This window comes from Bombina bombina, chromosome 4 (genome assembly GCF_027579735.1).
Source record: "Bombina bombina isolate aBomBom1 chromosome 4, aBomBom1.pri, whole genome shotgun sequence".
Classification (NCBI taxonomy): domain Eukaryota; kingdom Metazoa; phylum Chordata; class Amphibia; order Anura; family Bombinatoridae; genus Bombina; species Bombina bombina.
In genome coordinates this window covers 1,091,540,252-1,091,563,593 of record NC_069502.1, presented here as the reverse complement: position 1 = coordinate 1,091,563,593, position 23,342 = coordinate 1,091,540,252, and the positions used below count along the sequence as shown (strand labels likewise).

At 37.9% G+C, this 23,342-nt stretch overlaps 1 protein-coding gene across 1 annotated transcript in view; it reads right to left on the bottom strand.

The window, feature by feature from the left end:
* Positions 1–213: 213 nt before the first annotated feature.
* ABCG5 (ATP binding cassette subfamily G member 5) overlaps positions 214–23,342 on the bottom strand; it is a 69,464-nt gene continuing 46,335 nt past the window's right edge. Inside the window, exons 9-13 of the mRNA XM_053712731.1 lie at positions 8,361–8,566; positions 8,074–8,212; positions 6,792–6,977; positions 3,647–3,759; positions 214–401 (exon numbers count right to left, since the gene is read on the bottom strand). Coding sequence (XP_053568706.1) covers positions 214–401; positions 3,647–3,759; positions 6,792–6,977; positions 8,074–8,212; positions 8,361–8,566 — 832 coding nt within the window. The remainder of the gene's footprint in view (positions 402–3,646; positions 3,760–6,791; positions 6,978–8,073; positions 8,213–8,360; positions 8,567–23,342) is intronic.

Below are 23,342 nucleotides of genomic sequence, written 5' to 3'. Positions count from 1 at the left end.
AGTCATACTACCTTAAGAAAAAGATTTGTGATATAATTATTTACAATGAATTAAACATAGCACTTTCACTAGCTTTATCTTTCCCAAATGTGCCAATACTGCTTTAAAACCGGAATTCGTTTATCAATTTCAAGATACAATAGAGATTTTTTTTCTGAATAAATATTTTCTTACGGTTGTACAGAATCGCACACAGTTTTATAACACAATTATTTATCTACGAATCAAAAAATCTCGTATTTTAAAGCTTATTATTCCGACAATTATGATTGCAGGGATAAAGGCATAAAGCATAAGAAAGTCAAAAGTGATCCTAGAAGTGCCACCTGGATATGTCTTCTCAATATACTCATTGCCATTTGTAAAGATGCATTGTGCACCAGTTGATGTGTTCGCTCCACCTGGGGAATACAAATTACATTTAAAACAGAAGTGTTCAAGTACAACCTAGCAACATGAATGATAATATTATAAAACACTTCATTTTTAACAGGATGTTTTTATTAATATTATTAAAGGAACATATTTTAAATGACATTTCTACAGCAATAGCAGCATGGGTCACTAAATATTTGATGCTTTAGATGAATAGAGGGGACTATACAAAGTCAGGTGAAGAAGAAGGAAAATCTGTATGTATATGGGCTCCCCAAATCCAGCCCTTAAGAGCTGCCAATGGCATGTCATTTTAGACATTTCTGACTTTTTCCTGACAAAAAAAGGAGCATCACAAATTGCTTCTTTTCTGGCATAGATTATTTTAAAGCAGGATCTTGTGAGATCTTGTGGCCTGGATGTTTACACTCCTGATCTACACTGTGTGGACAATAGTATTCAGACCCCTAGGTCCGACAGAAACAAGAGGATTTAACCATCAGTACATAGTAAGCCCAGCGTTGGTCATAATAACTGTATGCATATGCTTTCCACAAAATACTCTGTACCAGAGTCAGCATTTCAGCATATCCCACAGATAATCTGTTTGCTTTCAGGACTCTGGGCTGGCCAATCCAGCACTTGGATGCCCTGCTCATCAAACTACTACTGGACGGATATTGCAGCGTGACATGTTGTGGACATTTTCAGGGATCTGTTTTGAAGTATTTCCAAACTATTAATAATATGCCATTGTCCAAAATGTCCCTGTACCTGTCAGTTGTTTGGCTAGAGGGCTCCACAAGTAAAGCACCAAGCGCTTTGTAGCAGAAACAGCCCTACACCATCACAGACCCACTTCCTATCTAGACTGTAGGGATTAGACTTGTGCAGCAGTGAAAAATTTGTTGGTCCAAATCTTTCAGAACAAATATTTGAAAACATTTTTTTTTTTCCAAATATTTGTCTGCTGTACTATTTGGTATTTGTTTAGTTTTAAACAAAACGAATACTGAATATTTGTGGAACATTTATATTCATTTTCGTTAAAAGAATGTAAATGTTCCTTTGCTACAGGATAAAAGCTTCACCTGTAGCGCTATATTTACCTCTAGCGCACTGTAGAGCTGAGCTAATGCCAAACCTTCTTCGCAGAGCTAATAAAAGGCTTAGTATGGCGGATCCCATAGTGTGGTTTGCCAACACACAAGTCCCTCTTCCTGTTGCTCAGAAATGGTGAGTTGGGCACTGCGGCAGTCATCTGGTATTTTCTGGAGAGATTTAGGGCTTGTGTGCTGCTGACCTAGTAATGTTGTTCCTAATGTGCAATGATTATATTTGGAAACTCATTAAAGAGTTCTACCCTCTACCTCATTTTCTGTTGATTTGTTCTTTTAGAAATATTTTGGTCTCTACCAAGTATGTTTTAGGTAGGGTTGCCATATTGCCGCTTCAAGGGAGGACACTTATGAAAAATACATATGTCAGGGGCAGTTTAAAGAAATGTTTGAATAATGTTCCAGTATAAGAACCCTGCCATATGTATTTTTCATATGTGTCCTCCCTTGAAGCGGCAATATGGCAATCCTAGTTTTATTTAATAACAATCTGTTAATTTGTTGCAGAATTATAACTTACTCATATGTGTATGATTAAATGAGATTTGAATAAGACATTCATATTAATGTTTATTCCTTTTTTTACTGTTGTGTCATACAATGTTGGTTATTGCATAGCGTTTAAGGCATTGTTTTTAAATTTGTGAAAATACCTAGTAAAGGGTTAATTTTAGTTTTCCTACATATAGGAATATAAGGATGTGACAATCTAGTCTACGATTAAAAGGACAGTAAAGTCAAAATCAAACTTTAATTTTTTCAGCTAGAGTACACAATTTGAAGCAACTTTCCAATTTACTTTATCTTCTTATTATCCTTTGTTGAAAATCAAACCTAGGTAGGCTCAAGAACAAAAATGCACTAATGGGAGCTAGCTGCTGATTTGTGGATGAACATATATGCCTCTTGCCATTAGCTCACCCATGAACACACCTAGCAGACACTCTTGTGGCTGCCTTAGCTAGGGGCTACATTAAAGTTTTTTAAACTACACTTGATTTGTTGCGCTCTCCAGATGGGCTAAATGGATCAACTACAAAACATTTATACAAAGAAAAATCTAGTGTACAATGTCCCTTTAATAACTATTTTTATTTCTGTACTTGTGTTGTCTCAAAATATGAGACAAGCTTTATTTAAAATTTATATTTACACTAAATGAATATCCAAACAAATGCACATTTGGCAGTATTTATTTATTTCCTTTAAATTACCCTAGGGGGTTACAGTACTTACCTGTAGCGCGCTGGAAAGCCCTGCTGATCCCGATCCTTCTTTACAGAGCCTCAGAATGCGCTTATAGGAGGCTTAGTGAGGCGAATCCCAGGGCCTGCGTTAAAGGCGAAAGTCTTTTAGCACAGGCCTTGGTATCCACCATGCTAAGCCTCCTATCAACTTACCCCTGGGCTCTATGAAGAAGGATCGGGATTAGCGCTGCCCTCCAGCACGCTAAAGGTAAGTATTTAACGGTGCAGAAAACATTAATTTAGCAAAAATGAATGTACATGTTCCAGGAATGTTCAGTATTTGTTTCATTTTAAAAAAAAAAAGAAAAAAAAAAGAAGTTTTTTGACCAAACAAAAATTTCCCGTGTATAATAATAACGTTGGATTTATATTTGTATGTGCTTCAAACTTTTTTTTTTTTTCTAACTGTAAAAAGCTGACTAGAAAATATCACCTGAACATCTCTATGTAAAAAAGAAAGACCTCCCATTGTAAAGGATTTCTAAGCATCATTTTAGTATGTCTCTCCTGGGACAGCTTAGGGGATGAGCCTCGTGAACTCTCATATTATTTCACCAATCAGGTAAAGGAAGCTTACTATGAAATCTCATGAGAGTTAAGTCAAATCTCATGAGATCACAGTAAGAGTTCATGACCTCAGCACTGCTGATTGGCTGCTGTTCATTTCTTCATTTATTTTTTATTTTTACCTGCAGCTGGGAGCAGGTCAAGTATAACTTTTTACACAGAACTTACTCTGCTGAGCTGAGGAGATTGTGAGGTAAAATATCTTCCTTTTTTACATAGAGATGCTCAGGTGATATTTTCCTGTCAGCTTTTTACAGTTATACTGCGTCAGTTTCAAGTGATTTAGCATATGAGTATTATGTCCCTTTAAGTTTCAATAATAACATATAAGATACTCACCGCAGGTGAAAGTCAAATCATGAAACTCATTGATTATTAGGATTTCACAAGCATATTTCTGGTACGTAATGTAGCTTAGCAGCTGAAAAAGTCGAGGCATTTCTTGTAAATTCCTTAGACAAAAACCAACAAAACAATATTTTATTTCCATCATAAAATTTAAATGGACAGTAAAGTCAAAATTAAACTTCATGTAATTTTAAATAACGTCCCAATTTACTTATTTTATATCATTTGCTTGGGTCGCTTGGTATCCTTCCTTGAGAAGCATCACTAAGTAGACTCAGGAGCAGCAATGCATTACTGGGAGCCAACTGTTGATTGGTGATTGCACATAGTAACATAGAAGATGAGGTTGAAAAAAAAGACTGCACTTCATCAAGTTCAACCTATACAAATCAAATATACTTACAAAAAAGCTCCAGTTGAGCTTAAATTAATCCGATTGAAAGGTGACCCATTTAACACAAGCAATCATATCCCTGAATATGCCACTTGTCATTGGTTCACCCAATAGGGCATATTTATCAAGCTCCATATGGAGCTTGATGCCCCGTGTTTTTCTGGCGAGCTCTGAGGCGGCGGACATATTTGATCGGGTTGATTGACACCCCCTGCTAGCGGCTGATTGGCCGTGAATCTGCAGGGGGCGGTATTGCACCAGCAGTTCACAAGAACTGCTGGTGCAATGATAAATGCCGAGAGCGTATGCTGAGAGCATATGCTCGGATCATGTCTGCTCGCACTTACATAAATAGGCCCCAATGTGTTTAGTTATCTCCCAGTAATGCATTGTTGCTCTTTCAACAAAGGATACCAAAGAGAAAATAAAATAAGTTTATAATATAATAGAAGTATTATAGTTTACGCACGTCTATCCCATTTCCTTACACTAAACTCTCTTCTTGACCCACTGCAATCTGGATTTCGTTCCCATCACTCTACAGAGACAGCAATTGTCAAGGTTACCAATGACCTAGCAAAATCCAAAGGCCACTTCTCTCTGCTTATCCTCCTTGACCTGTCTGCAGCCTTTGACACTGTTGACCACCCTCTTCTGCTCCAAACCCTCCAATCCTTCGGCATCTGTGACACAGCTCTCTTGTGGTTCTCTTCCTATCTGACTAACCGTACATTTAGTGTACATTTAGTGTAGCCTTCTCCGGAGCATCTTCTGCCCCGTTACCACTTTCTGCTGGGGTACCTCAAGGCTCTGTCCTTGGTCCCCTTCTCTTTTCAATCTACACGTCGTCACTAGGTTCCTTAATAAAGTCCCATGGGTTTCAATACCATTTGTATGCCGATGACACCCAAATCTACCTCTCTGCACCAGACCTTCCTCCTTCCTTACTAACCCGTGTCACTAACTGTCTTCCTCACATCTCATCTTGGATGTCCTCTCACTACCTTAAGCTAAATCTCACCAAAACTGAACTCCTTATTTTTCCCCCTTCTCCCAATGTCTCCACCCCCAAAATTTCTATAACTGTTGATAATTCCATCATTACCCCTACCCTGCATGCCCGATGTCTTGGGGTCACACTTGACTCAGATCTTTCCTTCACTCCTCACATTCAGTCCTTGACTAAAGCCTGCCGCTTCCACCTTAAAAGCATTGCTAAAATTAGACATTTCCTTACACAAGATACAACCAAGATTTTAATCCACTCTCTCATCCTTTCCCGCCTCGACTACTGCAATTCCGTCCTCTCTGGTCTACCTAGCTGCCGCATAGCTCCTTTACAATCCATTATGAATGCCTCTGCCAGGCTCATCTTCCTTACTTGTCGCTCTTCATCTGCTGCACCTCTCTGCCAATCCCTTCACTGGCTTCCTCTTGCCTCTAGGATTAAACATAAAATCCTCACCCTGACATATAAAGCTCTCAATTGCACTGCTCCCCCCTACATCTCAGAACTTGTCTCTAGATACTCTCCCTCCCGTCCCCTTCGATCAGCTCAGGATCTCCTCCTCTCTTGTTACTTCCTCACATTCCCGTTTATAGGACTTCTCCAGACTGGCCCCCATCTTGTGGAATTCCCTGCCTCGCTCCATAAGACTCTCCCCTAGTTTTAACAGCTTCAAGCACTCCCTAAAAACTTTACTATTCAGGGATGCATACAACCAACACTAACCTTTCCTAACGCCATTGCTTTCCCCTTGAACCCCTTAGATTGTAAGCCTATGGGCCCAGGCAGGGCCCTCTACCCACTTGACCCCTACAAAAGCTATTCTGTACACCGACTATGTTTACAGCGCTGCAGAATCTGTTGGCGCTCTACAAATACCTGATAATAATAATAATAATAAAGAAGTAAATTGGAAAGTTGCTTACCTGAATCATGAAAGACAAATTTGGGGTTTTATGCCCCTTTTAAGTATATATTTTTTTCGAGCCCTAGATAATTGATTTCCCTGTGCACTTACTTGGTGAAGGTGAAAGAATAATGTTTGCTGTTTCGTCAGCCAAAACGCTGATCCATTTGATAATTAGGTTACATAAATTGACACACTGCATTCTTGTTTTGCTAGGAAAATTAGTGTTTGGGGGTGAATTATCAAGCTCCTTCAGGCTCGCCGGAAACAGCAGTTATGAAGCAGCGGTCTAAAGACCACTGCTCCATAACTTGTCTGCCTGCTCTGAGGCGGCGGACAGAAATCAACCTGATCAAATACGATCGGGTTGATTGACATCCCCTGCTATCGGCTGATTGGCCTCAAATCTGCAGGGGGCGGCATTCCACAAGCAGTTGACAAAAACTGCTGGTGTAATGATAAATGCCGACAGCATATGCTGTCGGCATTTAGCGATGTGCGGCAGGCATGATATCATGTCCGCTCGCACTATGATAAATATGCCCCTTAGAGTGGAGCGGTGGAGGGGGTTGAGAAAGAGAAAACCTTGTTTAGTATTCTGGTCAAAATAATAAATTCATTTTAAGGACTACATGTTCCAAAATAAAGAAAGAATAAAATATTCATAAGAAAATACTCCAGTACCATCTACTGTAGGGTTATGGCTAGCATTTGATGAACTTGAATTGTTGAATTTCATTTGCATCTTTGGTGAACTTCAAAATTGTGACAGTTTGATTAAACAGCTTACATAACATAGACCGGTGAATGCTTTTGCAAAGCTTTTTACCGTAAAATTCCAGATCCCACAAGGATTCCGGCGATGTTAAGCAATGTTACACCGGCATTCACTATATTCGGGTTGTTGACCACACCAAGAACAGCAAGAGTAAGGAACTCTCCCATGAGATGAGGGACCAGAACTACAGCAAAGAAACATCCAAACCGTGTGACCTCCGGATTCAGCCCAATAGTCCTGTAAGATGTTTTTACATATAGTGTCAATATGTTTGAAAAATTATTACTATTCTAAAACATATGTTGTTTTTTTGTATTGATGCCCTGCTGATCAAAGCATTTTCTGTATATCTGCTGGTGAAACTTCTCCTGTTCTATTGGTCTCCTCAGTACTTACTTTTCTCTTTCCACAATTCTTACCCCTTCAACTCATCTTTAAATCATCTCTTTAACTTTTATTGCATGGAGAACATACTATATTTATACTGTATTTATACTGTATTTATACTATATACTGTATTTATACTGTATTTATACTATATACTGTATTTATACTATATACTGTATTTATACTGTATTTATACTGTATTTATACTGTATTTATACTGTATTTATACTATATACTGTATTTATACTGTATTTATACTATATTTATACTGTATTTATACTGTATTTATACTATATTTATACTATATTTATACTGTATTTATACTGTATTTATACTGTATTTATACTGTATTTATACTGTATACTGTATTTATACTATATTTATACTGTATTTATACTGTATTTATAGTACATTTAAAGTGAAGGTTTACATTGTATTTCTATTCATACAAGGGCAGGTAACAAATAAATTCTATTAATGAAAACAAAAATATACGCAGTAGAGAAGAAGATGACATTGCGATGCAGATATGAAAGGGGCATGAAACCCCAAATATTTGGTTATTTAGATAGATCATACAAATTAAAACAGTCCAATTTACTTCTATTATTTACTTTGCTTCATTCTCTTTGTATCTTTTTGATGAAGCAGTAATGCACTACTGGGAGCTAGCTGAAAGCCATATATGCGCATTCACCAATCAGCAGCTTCTGAGCCTACCTTGGTATCCTTTTATAGAAAGAGAATTAAACTAATTGCATAATAAGAAATACATTGGAAAGCTATTTAAAATCATGAAAGAAAAACATTGGGGTTTCATGTATCTGAGATTAGTAATGTGGGATGTGACAGTGTGACGTTGATAAAGGGCAATTGATAATCTTGACTCCTTGTATCTTAGGGTGGACAACCTTGATATATAATATATATAAAGCATTTAACTTACCAGTATGTGAAGGCACTGAATATTGCGACACTGCCAATGCTGAATGGCAAAATATGTATAATGTACGCCACGAGCATTTGCCACTTCTGATATAAGCCATCCTTGCTTTCCTGATCGCTAATGGCTCTTAGGGCAGGAACTGAAGAATACAAAAACATACTTCGTTATTTTTGTTTAATGCATAAAATATTTATTTTTGATTTGTAATTTCTAAATTCTAAAATCAGGACATAAAAGATTGTCAGTGTTGTACACAAAAATAGATTGAAAAGGATGTAGTAACTTACACAGTGAAACAGCATTAAGTAATCCTATATAGGGGGGTCCTCCTAGGCATTGGTAAATAATCCCAATTCGATCCTGAACTGCACCTTTTAGTACATCATTATTTAATCGAATTAAGAAGAAAGCAATAAACAAACCAAATATCAAATTCTGGGAAAGGCGCATTAGTATGCCAAGCTTGTCTCGAGATAAATTTCTTACAGTGCGTCTGAAAAAAAAGTAGATTTTTTTTATACCCAAATTCAGCATTTAATACTTCCAGTTACATCTTTTTTAGATGTGTTTAAACTATTTTTATTATGTATATCCTGATGGCTTGGTGCCTATAAAACAGTCAAAAAATACCTATGCTATAGCACAGACTCACAATATGTTTGGGGTCCCTACTGTGCCAGGGTGTTACAATTTATCCTTATTAATAATAATAATAATAATAATAATAATAAGTTAATATTATTGTTTTATTTATTATTATTTATTTATTTATTTATTTATTATTTTAATGCAGTCCTTCCTTACTATATGAAAAAAGGAAGCTTCAATAGGTTCAAGGGGTCCATTACAATGAATCAAATAACCCTTGTGTGAAGTGCATAACATGGGCTTTCTTGTTTTGTTTTTTTAATTCTAACACATTCTAAATCATTAGAAAATCAATTTATCAAACACTTTTCAAATTATATACCTTGCATGTGGACAATTTGAGACTTTGACCTTGCGAGTGTCCCAACTTACAGCCACCCCTATACACTTAAGATGATTACTTCTGGACTGGTTTTCAGAGGGTACCCCTTACTGTTACCTCAACCCATACTGTGTAATACTGTGGGGCAAGAAGGATACTGTCAGGGGTTGATCACTTTGCTTGCTATAAAGACTGTGCTTCCCATCTACGGTGCCCTATTTTTATCCAGATGGCTTAAGCCCTGTTTTAGAAGACACCACGACAGTCAGGTTGTACGATATTTTATTTGTGGCGTTGGTGGGGATAATACTAGGTCTGTGTGTGTGCCTCTATTTTATGCTGTTCTACATTTGCAGCATAAGGCTAGTCATTTCCACTAATGTATATTGCTGCAAGATTTAATGTCCGGCACATGTAAATTATGTGTGCTTTGTTTTGTGCAAATAAAATTCTTTATGTTGTGTTTTTTAGTACTTTTATGTTGTTCTGTGAACTATTATTTTTTTAATGACAAATAGTGAGGATTTAATAAGTGCAGCTTTCACATGGATAACAACATAACATTCCAGTTGGCAATAATGGTGTAATTATGGCATCATATTCTGCTTTTCTTAGCACTTCATTTTTATATCATTCACAATGGAATTATACTATCTTGCACTGTTCCCTGTCTCTGCTATAACTAAATGCCATTTAATCAATGATACAAAATGCAAAGTTGATTTTTGTTATGATATAGGGTTGTTGTTTGCCATTAATTATTTCTCAAAATATGAGGGTCCTGGTTACCTGCTACCCCTGTAAATAATGATAGCGTGAGATGTTGTGAAGTCTGTACCTCTAAATCTGTTGTAGACTGAAGCGTTAAGCTTGATGATGCTTTCTCCTCTGCTTTGATTTTAGAGGAAAGCCATAATAAACTTAAAGGGACAGTCTACTCCATAATTTTTATTACCCATTTTCCAGTTTTGCATATTAATATACTTTTTACCTCTGTGATTACCTTGTATCTAAGCCTCTGCAGGCTGCCCCCTTATTTCAGTTCTTTTGACAGACTTGCATTTAAGCCAATCAGTGCGGACTGATAAATAACTCCATGGGAGTGAGAACAATGTTATCTAATGGCACACATGAACTAACGCTGTCTAGCTGTGAAAAAAATGCACTGAGATAAGAGGCAGCCTTCAATGGCTTACAAATTAGCATATGAGCCCACCAATGTTTCAACAAAGCAAATTTGATGATAAAAATAAGTTGGAAAGTTGTTCACATTCAGTCAGACAACATAAATTAAACTGCATATATTATCAAGCGCACCTACAATGTGGCAAGCAGCACATATTTTTAGATGGCCAGCAATGCATCTAAGGGAGAATTATGTGATTCATTTGCCAGGTCATTAGAACTTCTGACTCATCAGATTATTCATCCCAGTGAGTTGCCCCTCCAAAAGGAGATTTACATGTTCCTAAAATTGGGTGATTTTGCAAATAGATCTGAAGTCAACAAGCAAAACTACAAGATTGCCATGCAGGGATGTAATTACTTTCCTTGGAGGCTCATATAAGTTTTCTCCTCCAAATGCGGGCAATTAAAAAAATATTCTGAAGGCCCTTAAACCTGAAAATGCTAATGTATATTATAATGTTTAGAGTTCATATGAAAATAGTGTGGAATTTATTTGAAAATCCTTATCTGTTTTGTAGATTTTCTCAGAATTGTGTGAGAATTAGCTTCTGGAAGTTCAAGGTTTCACCTATTTTCCAGTGCAAGTTTTTATCTCTATGTTGTAACATTCATTTTTTTTCCCGTCTTCAAAGATTCCAATCTCCCCCTGGATTTAAATGTTGCTAAACATTCTCATTTTGAACAATTGCACTCATTGTATTTAAAGGGAAATTAAACACTAAACAAATGCCGGTATCGTTAGTGGGTGGGAGCCAGTCTGGGAGGCGGGTTGGCGGCCATCGATGGGCCGTGTGGAGTGGTGGGGGGCGGGATCATGGGCGGGGTCGCCGGGGGCACGCACGGGCGCACATGCGTGCACGGGGGGCGGGCACGTGCACGGGGTGGAAGCGGGTGGGAACGGCTACACTACAGAATTTTTTTTTCATGACAATTGGGTAAAATATAATTACAAAAAAATCTAAGAGATCTGGGAGGTGGAGGGGGGTTGTACTTTGGGGGGAAGCTACACTACAGAAAAAAACACATTTTTGGGGGAAACTGGGTACTGGCAGACAGCTGCCAGTACCCAAGATGGCTCCCAGTAAGATAGAGGGGGAGGGTTAGAGAGCTGTTTAGGGGGGATCAGGGAGGTTAGGGGCTAAGGGGGGATCCTTCACATCAGCATATGTAAATATGCTAAAAAATATAAAAAAAATAAAAGATACCTTTTATTTTAGTACTGGCAGACTTTCTGCCAGTACTTAAGATGGCGGGGACAATTGTGGGGTGGGGGAGGGAAGAGAGCTGTTTGGGAGGGATCAGGGGGTCTGATGTGTCAGGTGGGAGGCTGATCTCTACATTAAAGCTAAAGTTAACCCTGCAAGCTCTCTACAAGCTGCCTAATTAACCCCTTGACTGCTAGACATAATACACGTGTGATGCGCAGCAGCATTTAGTGGCCTTCTAATTACCAAAAAGCCATATATGTCTGCTATTTCTGAACAAAGGGGATCCCAGAGAAGCATTTACAACCATTTGTGCCATAATTGCACAAGCTGTTTGTAAATAATTTCAGTGAGAAACCTAAAGTTTGTGAAAAAGTGAACGTTATTTTTTTTTATTTGATCGCATTTGGCGGGGAAATGGTGGCATGACATATACCAAAATGGGCCTAGATCAATACTTTGGGTTATCTACTACACTACACTAAAGCTAAAATTAACCCTACAAGCTCCCTAATTAACCCATTCACTGCTGGGCATAATACATGTGTGGTGCGCAGCTGCATTTATCGGCCTTCTAATTACCAAAAAGCAATGCCAAAGCCATATATGTCTGCTATTTCTGAACAAAGGGGATCCCAGAGAAGCTTTTACAACCATTTGTGCCATAATTGCACAAGTTGTTTGCAAATAATTTCAGTGAGAAACCTAAAGTTTGTGAAAAAAATTGTGAAAAAAATTGTGAAAAAGTGAAAAAAAATTTTTATTTGATCTCATTTGGCGGTGAAATGGTGGCATGAAATATACCAAAATGGGCCTAGATCAATACTTTGGGATGTCTTCTAAAAAAAATTACAGGTGGCCCTCGTTTTACAACGGTTCAATTTACACCGTTTCAGAATAACAACCTTTTTTTCCAGTCATGTGACTGCTATTGAAAAGCATTGAGAAGTTTAACCAGACCTGAGCTATCGAGCAGAACAAGATCTTCCTGTCTATAACTCTGTCCAGATTGGAATGCATAGAAAGAACTGTTTGCAGAAAAATGAAAGTGAAGTCTGTGTTGTTTGATTATTTTATTAGGTTTATAATGCTGTTTAGCAAATGTTTCTGTTCATTTAACTTAGTTTAATTATATATTGTGTGTTGTTTTGATTATTTTATTAGGTTTACAATGCTGTCTAGCATTTAAAGTCTTCATTTCAAAGCTTTAAAAATAATGTATTCGGTGTTACTTATGACAATTTTGAGAGGGTCCTGGAACCTATCTCCCTCATTTCCCATTGACTTACATTATAAACTGGGTTTCAATTTACAACGGTTTCGAATTACAACCATTCCTTCTGGAACCTAACCCCGGCGTAAACTGAGGGTTACCTGTATATACATGTCAAGGGATAATCAGGGATTCCTGAAAGATATCAATGTCCCAATGTAACTAGCGCTAATTTTGAAAAAAAGTGGTTTGGAAATAGCAAAGTGCTACTTGTATTTATTGCCCTATAACTTGCAAAAAAAGCAAAGAACATGTAAACATTGGGTATTTCTAAACTCAGGACAACATTTAGAAACTATTTAGCATGGGTGTTTTCTGGTGGTTGTAGATGTGTAACAGATTTTGGGGGTCAAAGTTAGAAAAAGTGTGTTTTTTTCCATTTTTTCCCTCATATTTTATATATTTTTTTATAGTAACTTATAAGATATGATGAAAATGGTATCTTTAGAAAATCCATTTAATGGCGAGAAAAACGGTATATAATATGTGTGGGTACAGTAAATGAGTAAGAGGAGAATTACAGCTAAACACAAACCCCGCAAAAATGTAAAAATAGCCTTGGTCCCAAACGGACAGAAAAAGTGCTGTGGTCATTAAGGGGGTTAAAGGGACACTGAACCCAATTTTTTTTCTTTCTTGATTCAGATAGAGCATGCAATTTAAAGCAACTTTTTAATTTACTCCTATTATCAATTTTACTTTGTTCTCTTGCTATCTTTATTTGAAAAAGAAGGCATCTAAGCTTTTTTATTAGTTCAGAACTCTGGACAGCACTTTTTTATTGGTGGATGAATTTATCCACCAATCAGCAAGAACAACCCAGGCTGTTCACCAAAAATGGGCCGGCATCTAAACTTACATTCTTGCATTTCAAATAAAGATACCAAGAGAATGAAGAAAATTTGATAGTAGGAGTAAATTAGAAAGTTGCTTAAAATTGCATGCTCTATCTGAATCACAAAAGAAAAAAATTGGGTTCAGTGTCCCTTTAAAGGAAAAAAATACTCTTAAAAATAACAAGTAGATGTATTTTTAAAAATGGCATTATCTGTTTAAATACTGGCAAAAAGTGTAAAGTTTCAGTGTCTATAAAACAATAGGAGCTGCCATGTTGTAACTTAGGTTACCTTCTCTGATGTGGCCAATTAGGGACAGTTATAAATAGGTCACTAGAGTGTGCAGCCAATGGCTGTGTGGAATATAACAGTGTTCTGCACTTACAGTTACAGAAAAAGGAGACAAAATAAATAATGAAGAGGTTATTTTACATATACAATTTATCATTTTTATATTACCATCTCAAAGATTTTAATGTCTCTTTAATATTGTTAACTTTTAAGATACTGAATTTTCCCATAGCAAGTATGTTTCAGAGCTGGACATTTGTGTTTTTTATTTGGGTTTCCATCAGGTTAAGCAAGTTTTCAAACCCCTTTCATCTCTTTTGCCTTAGACTGTGATTCTTCATTACATTACAATCTTGGGAAAAATATGAGGCACCTCACCATAGACTTGTTGTTGTCAGAGATCTTAAATAATATTTGGACTTTATTAAGGAAACTGGAAATCTGATTAAAGTTTGCTTTGCCATTGGAAAGTCTGCCCTCTTTGGCACAAATTGTTGCGTCATACACCTGTGACACTGGGAATTGCTTTAGGGTGAAACCTTTATTGTATAAACGTTATGCTCTCTTTCTCCAGATAGGTTCAAGCAAGAAGAGGAGGAGTATATTAAGGGTGTACCTTACCCAACAATTTAGACTTCTGATGGGTGTTGTTACCTACTAGTTCTGAAGAGGTTCTACTATAATCACGAAGGAATTGATTTATAATGAATCTGGTTTTGTACTACATATTTATTTTAATTTTATTTATGATAATATATTCTGCAAAACAAGCTGTGATTTCTTGAAGGAATATTAAACATAGCTCATTTGGTAAAAACAAATAAGTTAGAGTAATTGTAAAAAGAAAAAGATTGTGTAAAAAGACAGCAAAAAAATTAAATGGACAGTCTAGTCAAAAATAAACTTTCATGATTCAGATAGGACATATAATGTTAAAGTGAAGGTAAACTTTGATGAATGACAGCCCGTTTTTTAAAAATACTATTTAAAGGGACAGTCTACACCAGAATTGTTATTGTTTTAAAAGATAGATAATCCCTTTTTTACCCATTCCCCAGTTTTGCATAACCAACACAGTTATATTTATATATTTTTTACCTCTGTGATTATCTTGTATCTGAACCTCTGCAAACTGCCCCTTTTTTCAGTTCTTTTGACAGACTTGCAGTCTAGCCAATCAGTGATAGCTCCCAGGTAACTTCACATGCATGAGCACAGTGTTATCTATATGAAATTCATTAACTAACACCCTCTAGTGGTGAAAAACCTGTTAAAATGCATTCTTAAGAGGCGGCCTTCAAGGTCTAAGAAATTAGCATATGAACCTCCTAGGTTAAGCTTTCAACTAAGAATACCAAGAGAACAAAGCAAAATTGGTGATAAAAGTAAATTGGAAAATTGTTTAAAATTACATGCCCTATCTGAATCATGAAAGTTTATTTTGGACTAGACTGTCCCTTTAATAACAGGGGCACTTTCATTCATCAGTTTAAAAAAGCAGCCATTTTGATTAAAAACTTACCTCTCTTCTTTGCACAGCCAGAACAGCTTCCCCCACCCGGAGATCCTCTCTTCACACGTCATCAATAACTAATCCAGCTTCCTCCAATCACGGCTTTACCCCCAGGGTAGTCATTGCTTGAGGCCATGTCGTGATTGGAGGAAGCTGGATTAGTCATTGATGATTTGTGAAGAGAGAATCTCCGGGTGTGGGAAGCTGCTCTGGCTGTGAAAAAAACAAAGTTAAGTTTTTAATCAAAACGGCTGCCTTAATAGTATTTTAAAAAAACGGGCTTTCATTCATCAAATTTTACCTTCACTTTAAAGGGACAGTCAACTCAAAAAAAATTCTTACTCCTACAGATAAAGTTTTCAAGGACAAATAGTTCAAACTGTAGCCCTATTTTGCTAAATATATGAGGCGCGATCTGATATAGATCGTAGTTTGCGGCGCAAGGGAGGGAACTTCCACCGCCCGTAGTTTCAGCTCGCAACTCGAGCTATCACATATACGGCGCCGTCAGTCGGATAAACCAGCGATGTCCAGAAATCTGTGTAAGAACAAATTTCTGGAGTCGCCAGTGACTTACATCACTTTAGAAACTGCCAGCACCTACAAAACCTGACTAAGTTATAAAATCACCCATACTGTCTAATACGCCTCCCAAACATAGCCCGACACGTCTAACCCTCTATCCGCTATCCCCCCTCACTATCCTAACAATAAAAAAATGTATTAACCCCTAAACTGCCGCTCCCGGACCCCGCCGCCACCTAATAAAGTTATTAACCCCTAAACCGCCGCTCCCGGACCCCGCCGCCACAACTACCCCTAATGTGAGCTCCTACCCCGCCGCCACCTACATTAAAGGGACACTGTACCCAAATTTTTTCTTTTGTAATTCAGAAAGAGCATGCAATTTTAAGCAACTTTCTAATATACTCCTATTATCAATTTTTCTTCGTTCTCTTGCTATCATTATTTGAAAAAGAAGGCATCTAAGCTTTTTTTGGTTTCAGTACTCTGGACAGCACTTTTTTATTGGTGGATGAATTTATCCACCAATCAGCAAGGACAATCCAGGTTGTTCACCAAAAATGGGTCGGCATCTAAACTTACATTCTTGCATTTCAAATAAAGATACCAAGAGAATGAAGAAAATTTGATAATAGCAGTAAATTAGAAAGTTGCTTAAAATTTCATGCTCAATCTGAATCATGAAAGAAAATGTTTGGGTACAGTGTTCCTTTAACTACCCCCTAATGTGAGCTCCTACCCCGCCGCCACCTACATTAACTACTCCCTAATGTGAGCTCCTACCCCGCCGCCACCTACATTAACTACCCCCTAATGTGAGCCCCTTATACCGCCGCCAGCTATATTAAAATTATTAACCCCTAATCTAATCCCCCTACCCTGCCGCCAGCTATATTAAAATGATTAACCCCTAATCTAATCCCCCTACACCGCCGCCAGCTATATTAAATTAATTAACCCCTAATCTAATCCCCCTATACTGCCGCCAGCTATATTAAATACATTAACCCCTAATCTAATCCCCCTACAACGCCGCCAGCTATATTAACTATATTAACCCTAATTATATTTGGGTTAATATAGTTAATATAGTTATTATATTATATATATTAACCCTAATTATATTAAGGTTAATATAGTTAATATTGTTATTATATATATATATTAAGAATAATAACCCTATCTAACTCTAACATCCCTAACTAAATTCTTATTAAAATAAATCTAATTAATATTAATATTATTAATTAAAATATTCCTATTTAAATCTAAATACTTACCTATAAAATAAACCCTAACATAGCTACAATCTAATTAATAATTACATTGTAGCTATTTTAGGGTTTATATTTATTTTACAGGTAACTTGGTATTTATTTTAACTAGGTACAATAGCTATTAAATAGTTAATAACTATTTAATAGCTACCTAGTTAAAATAATTACCAATTTACCTGTAAAATAAATCCTAACCTAAGTTACAAATACACCTACACTATCAATAAATTAAATAAACTACAAATATCTAAACTAAAATACAATAAAATAAACTAAACAAAATTAAAAAACAAACACTAAATTACAAAAAATAAAAAAAGATTACAAGATTTTTAAGCTAATTACACCTATTCTAAGCCCCCTAATAAAATAATAAAGCCCCCCAAAATAAAAAAAATTCCCTACCCTATTCTAAATTAAAAAAGTTAACAGCTCTATTACCTTACCAGCCCTTAAAAGACCCTTTTGCGGGGCATGCTCCAAAGAAATCAGCTCTTTTGCCTGTAAAAAACCCCCACAATACCACCCCCCAACATTACAACCCACCACCCACATACCCCTACTCTAACCCAAACCCCCCTTAAATAAACCTAACACTACCTCCCTGAAGATCTCCCTACCAATCATCCAATCGGATTGAACTTGAATCTGATTGGCTGATTCAATCAGCCAATCAGATTTTTCTACCTTAATTCCGATTGGCTGATAGAATCTTGGATGACGTCATTTAAAGGAACCTCATTCGTCTGGAAGTCGTCGTGCCGGATGGATGTTCCGCATCGGAGGAGCGAAGAAAGAAGATTGAAGATGCCGCTTGGAAGAAAACTTCGCTCCGATGGAGGACCTCTTCTCTGCCGCTTGATTGAAGACATCGCCGGATGGAAGACTTCTTCTTTGCCGCTTAGATGAAGACATCGCCGGATAGAAGACTTCTCTGCCGCTTGATTGAAGATATCGCCCGGATCGGATGAAGAGTTCTGCCCGGCTAAGTGAAGACAAGGTAGGGAGATCTTCAGGGGGGTAGTGTTAGGCTTATTTAAGGGGGTTTGGGTTAGAGTAGGGGTATGTGGGTGGTGGGTTGTAATGTTGGGGTTGACTGTCCCTTTAAAAAACTTTCCAATTTACTTTTATCATCAATTTTTCTTTTTTCTCTTGGTATTCTTAGTTGAAAGCTAAACCTAGGAGGCTCATATGCAAAGTTCTTAGCCCTTGAAGGCCGCCTCTTATCCGAATGAATTTTTTTTCACAACTAGAAGGCATTAGTTCACGTGTGCCAAATAGTTAACATTGTGCTCATGCACGTGGAGTTACCTATGAGTCATCATTGATTGGCTAAAATTCAAGTCTGTCAAAAGAACTGAAATAAGAGGGCAGTCTGCAGAGACTTAGATACAAGATAATCACAGGGGTAAAAAGTATATTAAAATGAATGTAACCTTTTTATAAATCAGTGGGCACTTTCATTCATGAAACTTTACATTACAGCATTTGTTTTTTAAATACTTACCTTTTTCTGCAGCAAAGCCGGATTGGCGATCCACCACCTGCTTCTCATGCTGTACTTAGCACAGCAATGACGAAACCGGCTTCCTCCAATCATGGCGTGGCCTCACGAGATGGACGCTCTGGGGTACACGCCATGATTGGAGGAAGCCGGTTCCGTCATTCCTGACGTAAGTACAGAGGAGCTGCAGGCGGGGGATCGCCGATCCTGCTTTGCTGCAGAAAAAGGTAAGTATTTAAAAAGAAAACACTGCAATGTACAGTTTCATGAATGAAAGTGCCCCTGGTTTTAATAGTATTTTTAAAAACCCGGCACTCATTCATTAAAGTTTACATTCACTTTAATATAACTGTGTTGGTTATGCAAAACTGGGGAATGAGTAATAAAGGGATTATCTATCTTTTTAAACAATAAAAATTCTGGTGTATACTGTGACTGCCCCTTTAATGCATAAATACCACTTAGAAATTCTCAGTGTAGCCCTGCTCCCTTTTTTCTATCTGTCAATTCTGACCAAGGGCAAATCTGACTCCCTGTTATCTAGTCTAGAAGTTTTATGACATCATGCTAAGATACAACTTCCTGCAAAAGCCTGATCCTCCTTGTAGGGCCGTGATATGAAGCACAGATATAGTGTAAACAAATAAATAAAAGGTACAATTAATTTAAATAGATAAATAATTCATATTGCAATGATCTATATTAAAGGGACAGTCAAGTCCAAAATAAACTTTCATGATTCAGATAGGGCATGCAATTTTAATCAACTTTCCAATTTACTTTTATCACCAATTTTGCTTTGTTCTCTTGGTATTCTTAGTTGAAAGCTAAACCTAGGTAGGCTCATATGCTAATTTCTTAGACCTTGAAAGCCGCCTCTAATCTGAATGCATTTTGACAGTTTTTCACCACTAGACAGTGTTAGTTCATGTGTGACATATAGATAACATTGAGCTCACGCACGTGAAGTTACCTAGGATTCAGAACTGATTGGCTAAAATGCAAGTCTGTCAAAATAACTGAAATTGGGGGCGGAGTGATGAGCTGAACCGGCAGGACGCACTTTGGGGAAGCTCCTGACCCACATTTGGATTATATGTGCTTTTTGGGTGCTTTCAACAATTATCTGTGACTTTACAATGGATATAATTACAAAGGACCATAAAGGAGAGTGAAGGTTGCTTCTCGGAGTGAATTCCAGCCTATGCTGTTCAGCCAAACCAAACGTTTCTGTTTTACAGGCTGTGGAGTTTTAAGCTGCCGCATATCCCCCCCCCCCCCCCGGACGGGTTACGGAGTAGTCATACTTGACTACACATATTGCATGAAGATGGACACTGAATTAATCTGTGCTATGCTAGAAGACTATTACGTTGGACTGAGAGTCTTGATAGCGCAATCTTTCGCAAGCTGCTCTAATCCATGTGGCTACCAAGATGGCGTCTGGGAACCAGAGACTCCTAAAGATCAATTGGGATCTCATGAGTGTAAGAGTTCGAATGAAAAGGTGGAGTCTATAATGGCATTAGATCCAGAAATAACTTCCCTCCCTGACACTGTAAGCGATGCCATGCATGCTGCTGTGAGCCTGGATGCAGAGGTACAGAGTTCTGTTCCTTTGTGCGGGGGGGAGACTGCTCAGATCCCTTCACCTCGGGACGCAATTGACAGGGAGCACACCTGCAGAGAATTGGTGATTTTCAACAAAATCCCTACACCAGAAATAACCCCATGCCACATAGGAGCACCTCATCAGGTCCTACATCGCTATTGTTTTGAATCCAAGATCTCCATTTTCGCCAAATATGGCGATCAGAAGAACAGTATTACGACAGGGAAGGAAGCTGATCCTAATGGATCACTAGCGCCCGATAGAGAAAGCAGCGTCCTTCCAGCTCTACTGAGAGGGACATTTGTTACAGCTAAACTCCTGTCGCACCAGAGAGCAGGTACTTTGCTCCATGTTGACGCTGAGAGCGGAGATGCTTGGGGTTGAAGGTGAAGGACAATGTACGACAGACTCCCGCACAACACTTAAATATTCGCACAAGCAAATAGTACCGACATTAACCAAAACTGGAGTGGGTTAATCAACATGTTTCTAATATGTCTGGTCTGATCGGCATCTCAACTTGCAGACCTAGCTTAACGTAAAATTATATGTGTCAGTAGACATAGCACTACGACCCCCCTTTTACCCACACATCATTGACTCGTGAGTTTCATCCTAAGATGACTGCAATTTTTTATCCACTCATGTCGGACTTTTGGGTCATTGTTTGTGATTGCTGTCCCTTTAAGCCAGTGCTTTCCAAACTGTCGGGACACACTAGTGTGTCAGCAGCAGTGTGTAGGTGTGTCCCTGCTTCAGCACAATTTTTTTTAAATTTAATTTTTTAATTTGTTTTTTTTTGTTTCTGACTTTCCGCCTGCCTTCTATGCATATCACATGGTTGACACATGATTGATACCTAGGGGGGTCAAAGATCATCTTAACCTATTGGTGCAGCTCAGTGGGAACGTAAACTATTCCTATTGGTGGCACATTGGCTCCTGACTGCACGTGTAGTCTCCTTAATTGGCCTGTGACTGCACGTGTAGTCAGTGAGTGCGACAGCAGTGTGTTTGCAGCACAGGCAGTAGTCAATCGGACTCACTGAGCTCTGAGGGCGGCAACTTAAACGCTGAGCTTAAGTCAGAAGTCAAAGGGTTGTTTTTTGCAGCTAGCTCCCAGTAGTGAATTGCTGTTCCTGCTTTTGATATATGGATAGGAAGTGGAAGCTTAAAAATGCTTCATGATGAAATGCGAGTGTCTTTAATATTCCACCAAATATTCAGAAATTATGTTCATCCCATCAACCTCATGCATCCCATTAAAATAGTAAGTAGCTATTGGTGGTGTTAAACTTTTTTTTAATTCTTTCACATACTTACTGTTACTTGTAAATATATTTTATTATATTATTATATAATTTATGTATGTGTCCGTATCTCTTAAAACAAGTTAGTTTAACCTCCTGTTTGCCAGTACAACTGAATTACTGTGTCGCGAAATGATGTAGGTCTAAAAAGTGTGTCATCAACATGAAAAGTTTGGAACGCTCTGCTTTAAGCCGATGCAGAGCAAAGTTAGTTTTCCCATAGGGACATTTTTAGCACCGTAACTGCATAAGTATTTGTTACTTTTTTCTATATTGTATGTTGCTAAATATTCACTTTTTTTATATATACAGGGAGTGCAGAATTATTAGGCAAATGAGTATTTTGACCACATCATCCTCTTTATGCATGTTGTCTTACTCCAAGCTGTATAGGCTCGAAAGCCTACTACCAATTAAGCATATTAGGTGATGTGCATCTCTGTAATGAGAAGGGGTGTGGTCTAATGACATCAACACCCTATATCAGGTGTGCATAATTATTAGGCAACTTCCTTTCCTTTGGCAAAATGGGTCAAAAGAAGGACTTGTCAGGCTCAGAAAAGTAAAAAATAGTGAGATATCTTGCAGAGGGATGCAGCACTCTTAAAATTGCAAAGCTTCTGAAGCGTGATCATCGAACAATCAAGCGTTTCATTCAAAATAGTCAACAGGGTCGCAAGAAGCGTGTGGAAAAACCAAGGTGCAAAATAACTGCCCATGAACTGAGAAAAGTCAAGCGTGCAGCTGCCAAGATGCCACTTGCCACCAGTTTGGCCATATTTCAGAGCTGCAACATCACTGGAGTGCCCAAAAGCACAAGGTGTGCAATACTCAGAGACATGGCCAAGGTAAGAAAGGCTGAAAGACGACCACCACTGAACAAGACACACAAGCTGAAACGTCAAGACTGGGCCAAGAAATATCTCAAGATTTTTCTAAGGTTTTATGGACTGATGAAATGAGAGTGAGTCTTGATGGGCCCGATGGATGGGCCCGTTGCTGGATTGGTAAAGGGCAGAGAGCTCCAGTCTGACTCAGACGCCAGCAAGGTGGAGGTGGAGTACTGGTTTGGGCTGGTATCATCAAAGATGAGCTTGTGGGGCCTTTTCGGGTTGAGGATGGAGTCAAGCTCAACTCCCAGTCCTACTGCCAGTTTCTGGAAGACACCTTCTTCAAGCAGTGGTACAGGAAGAAGTCTGCATCCTTCAAGAAAAACATGATTTTCATGCAGGACAATGCTCCATCACATGCGTCCAAGTACTCCACAGCGTGGCTGGCAAGAAAGGGTATAAAAGAAGAAAATCTAATGACATGGCCTCCTTGTTCACCTGATCTGAACCCCATTGAGAACCTGTGGTCCATCATCAAATGTGAGATTTACAAGGAGGGAAAACAGTACACCTCTCTGAACAGTGTCTGGGAGGCTGTGGTTGCTGCTGCACGCAATGTTGATGTTGAACAGATCAAAACACTGACAGAATCCATGGATGGCAGGCTTTTGAGTGTCCTTGCAAAGAAAGGTGGCTATATTGGCCACTGATTTGTTTTTGTTTTGTTTTTGAATGTCAGAAATGTATATTTGTGAATGTTGAGATGTTATATTGGTTTCACTGGTAAAAATAAATAATTGAAATGGGTATATATTTGTTTTTTGTTAAGTTGCCTAATAATTATGCACACACAGATATCCCCCTAAAATAGCTAAAACTAAAAACAAACTAAAAACTACTTCCAAAAATATTCAGCTTTGATATTAATGAGTTTTT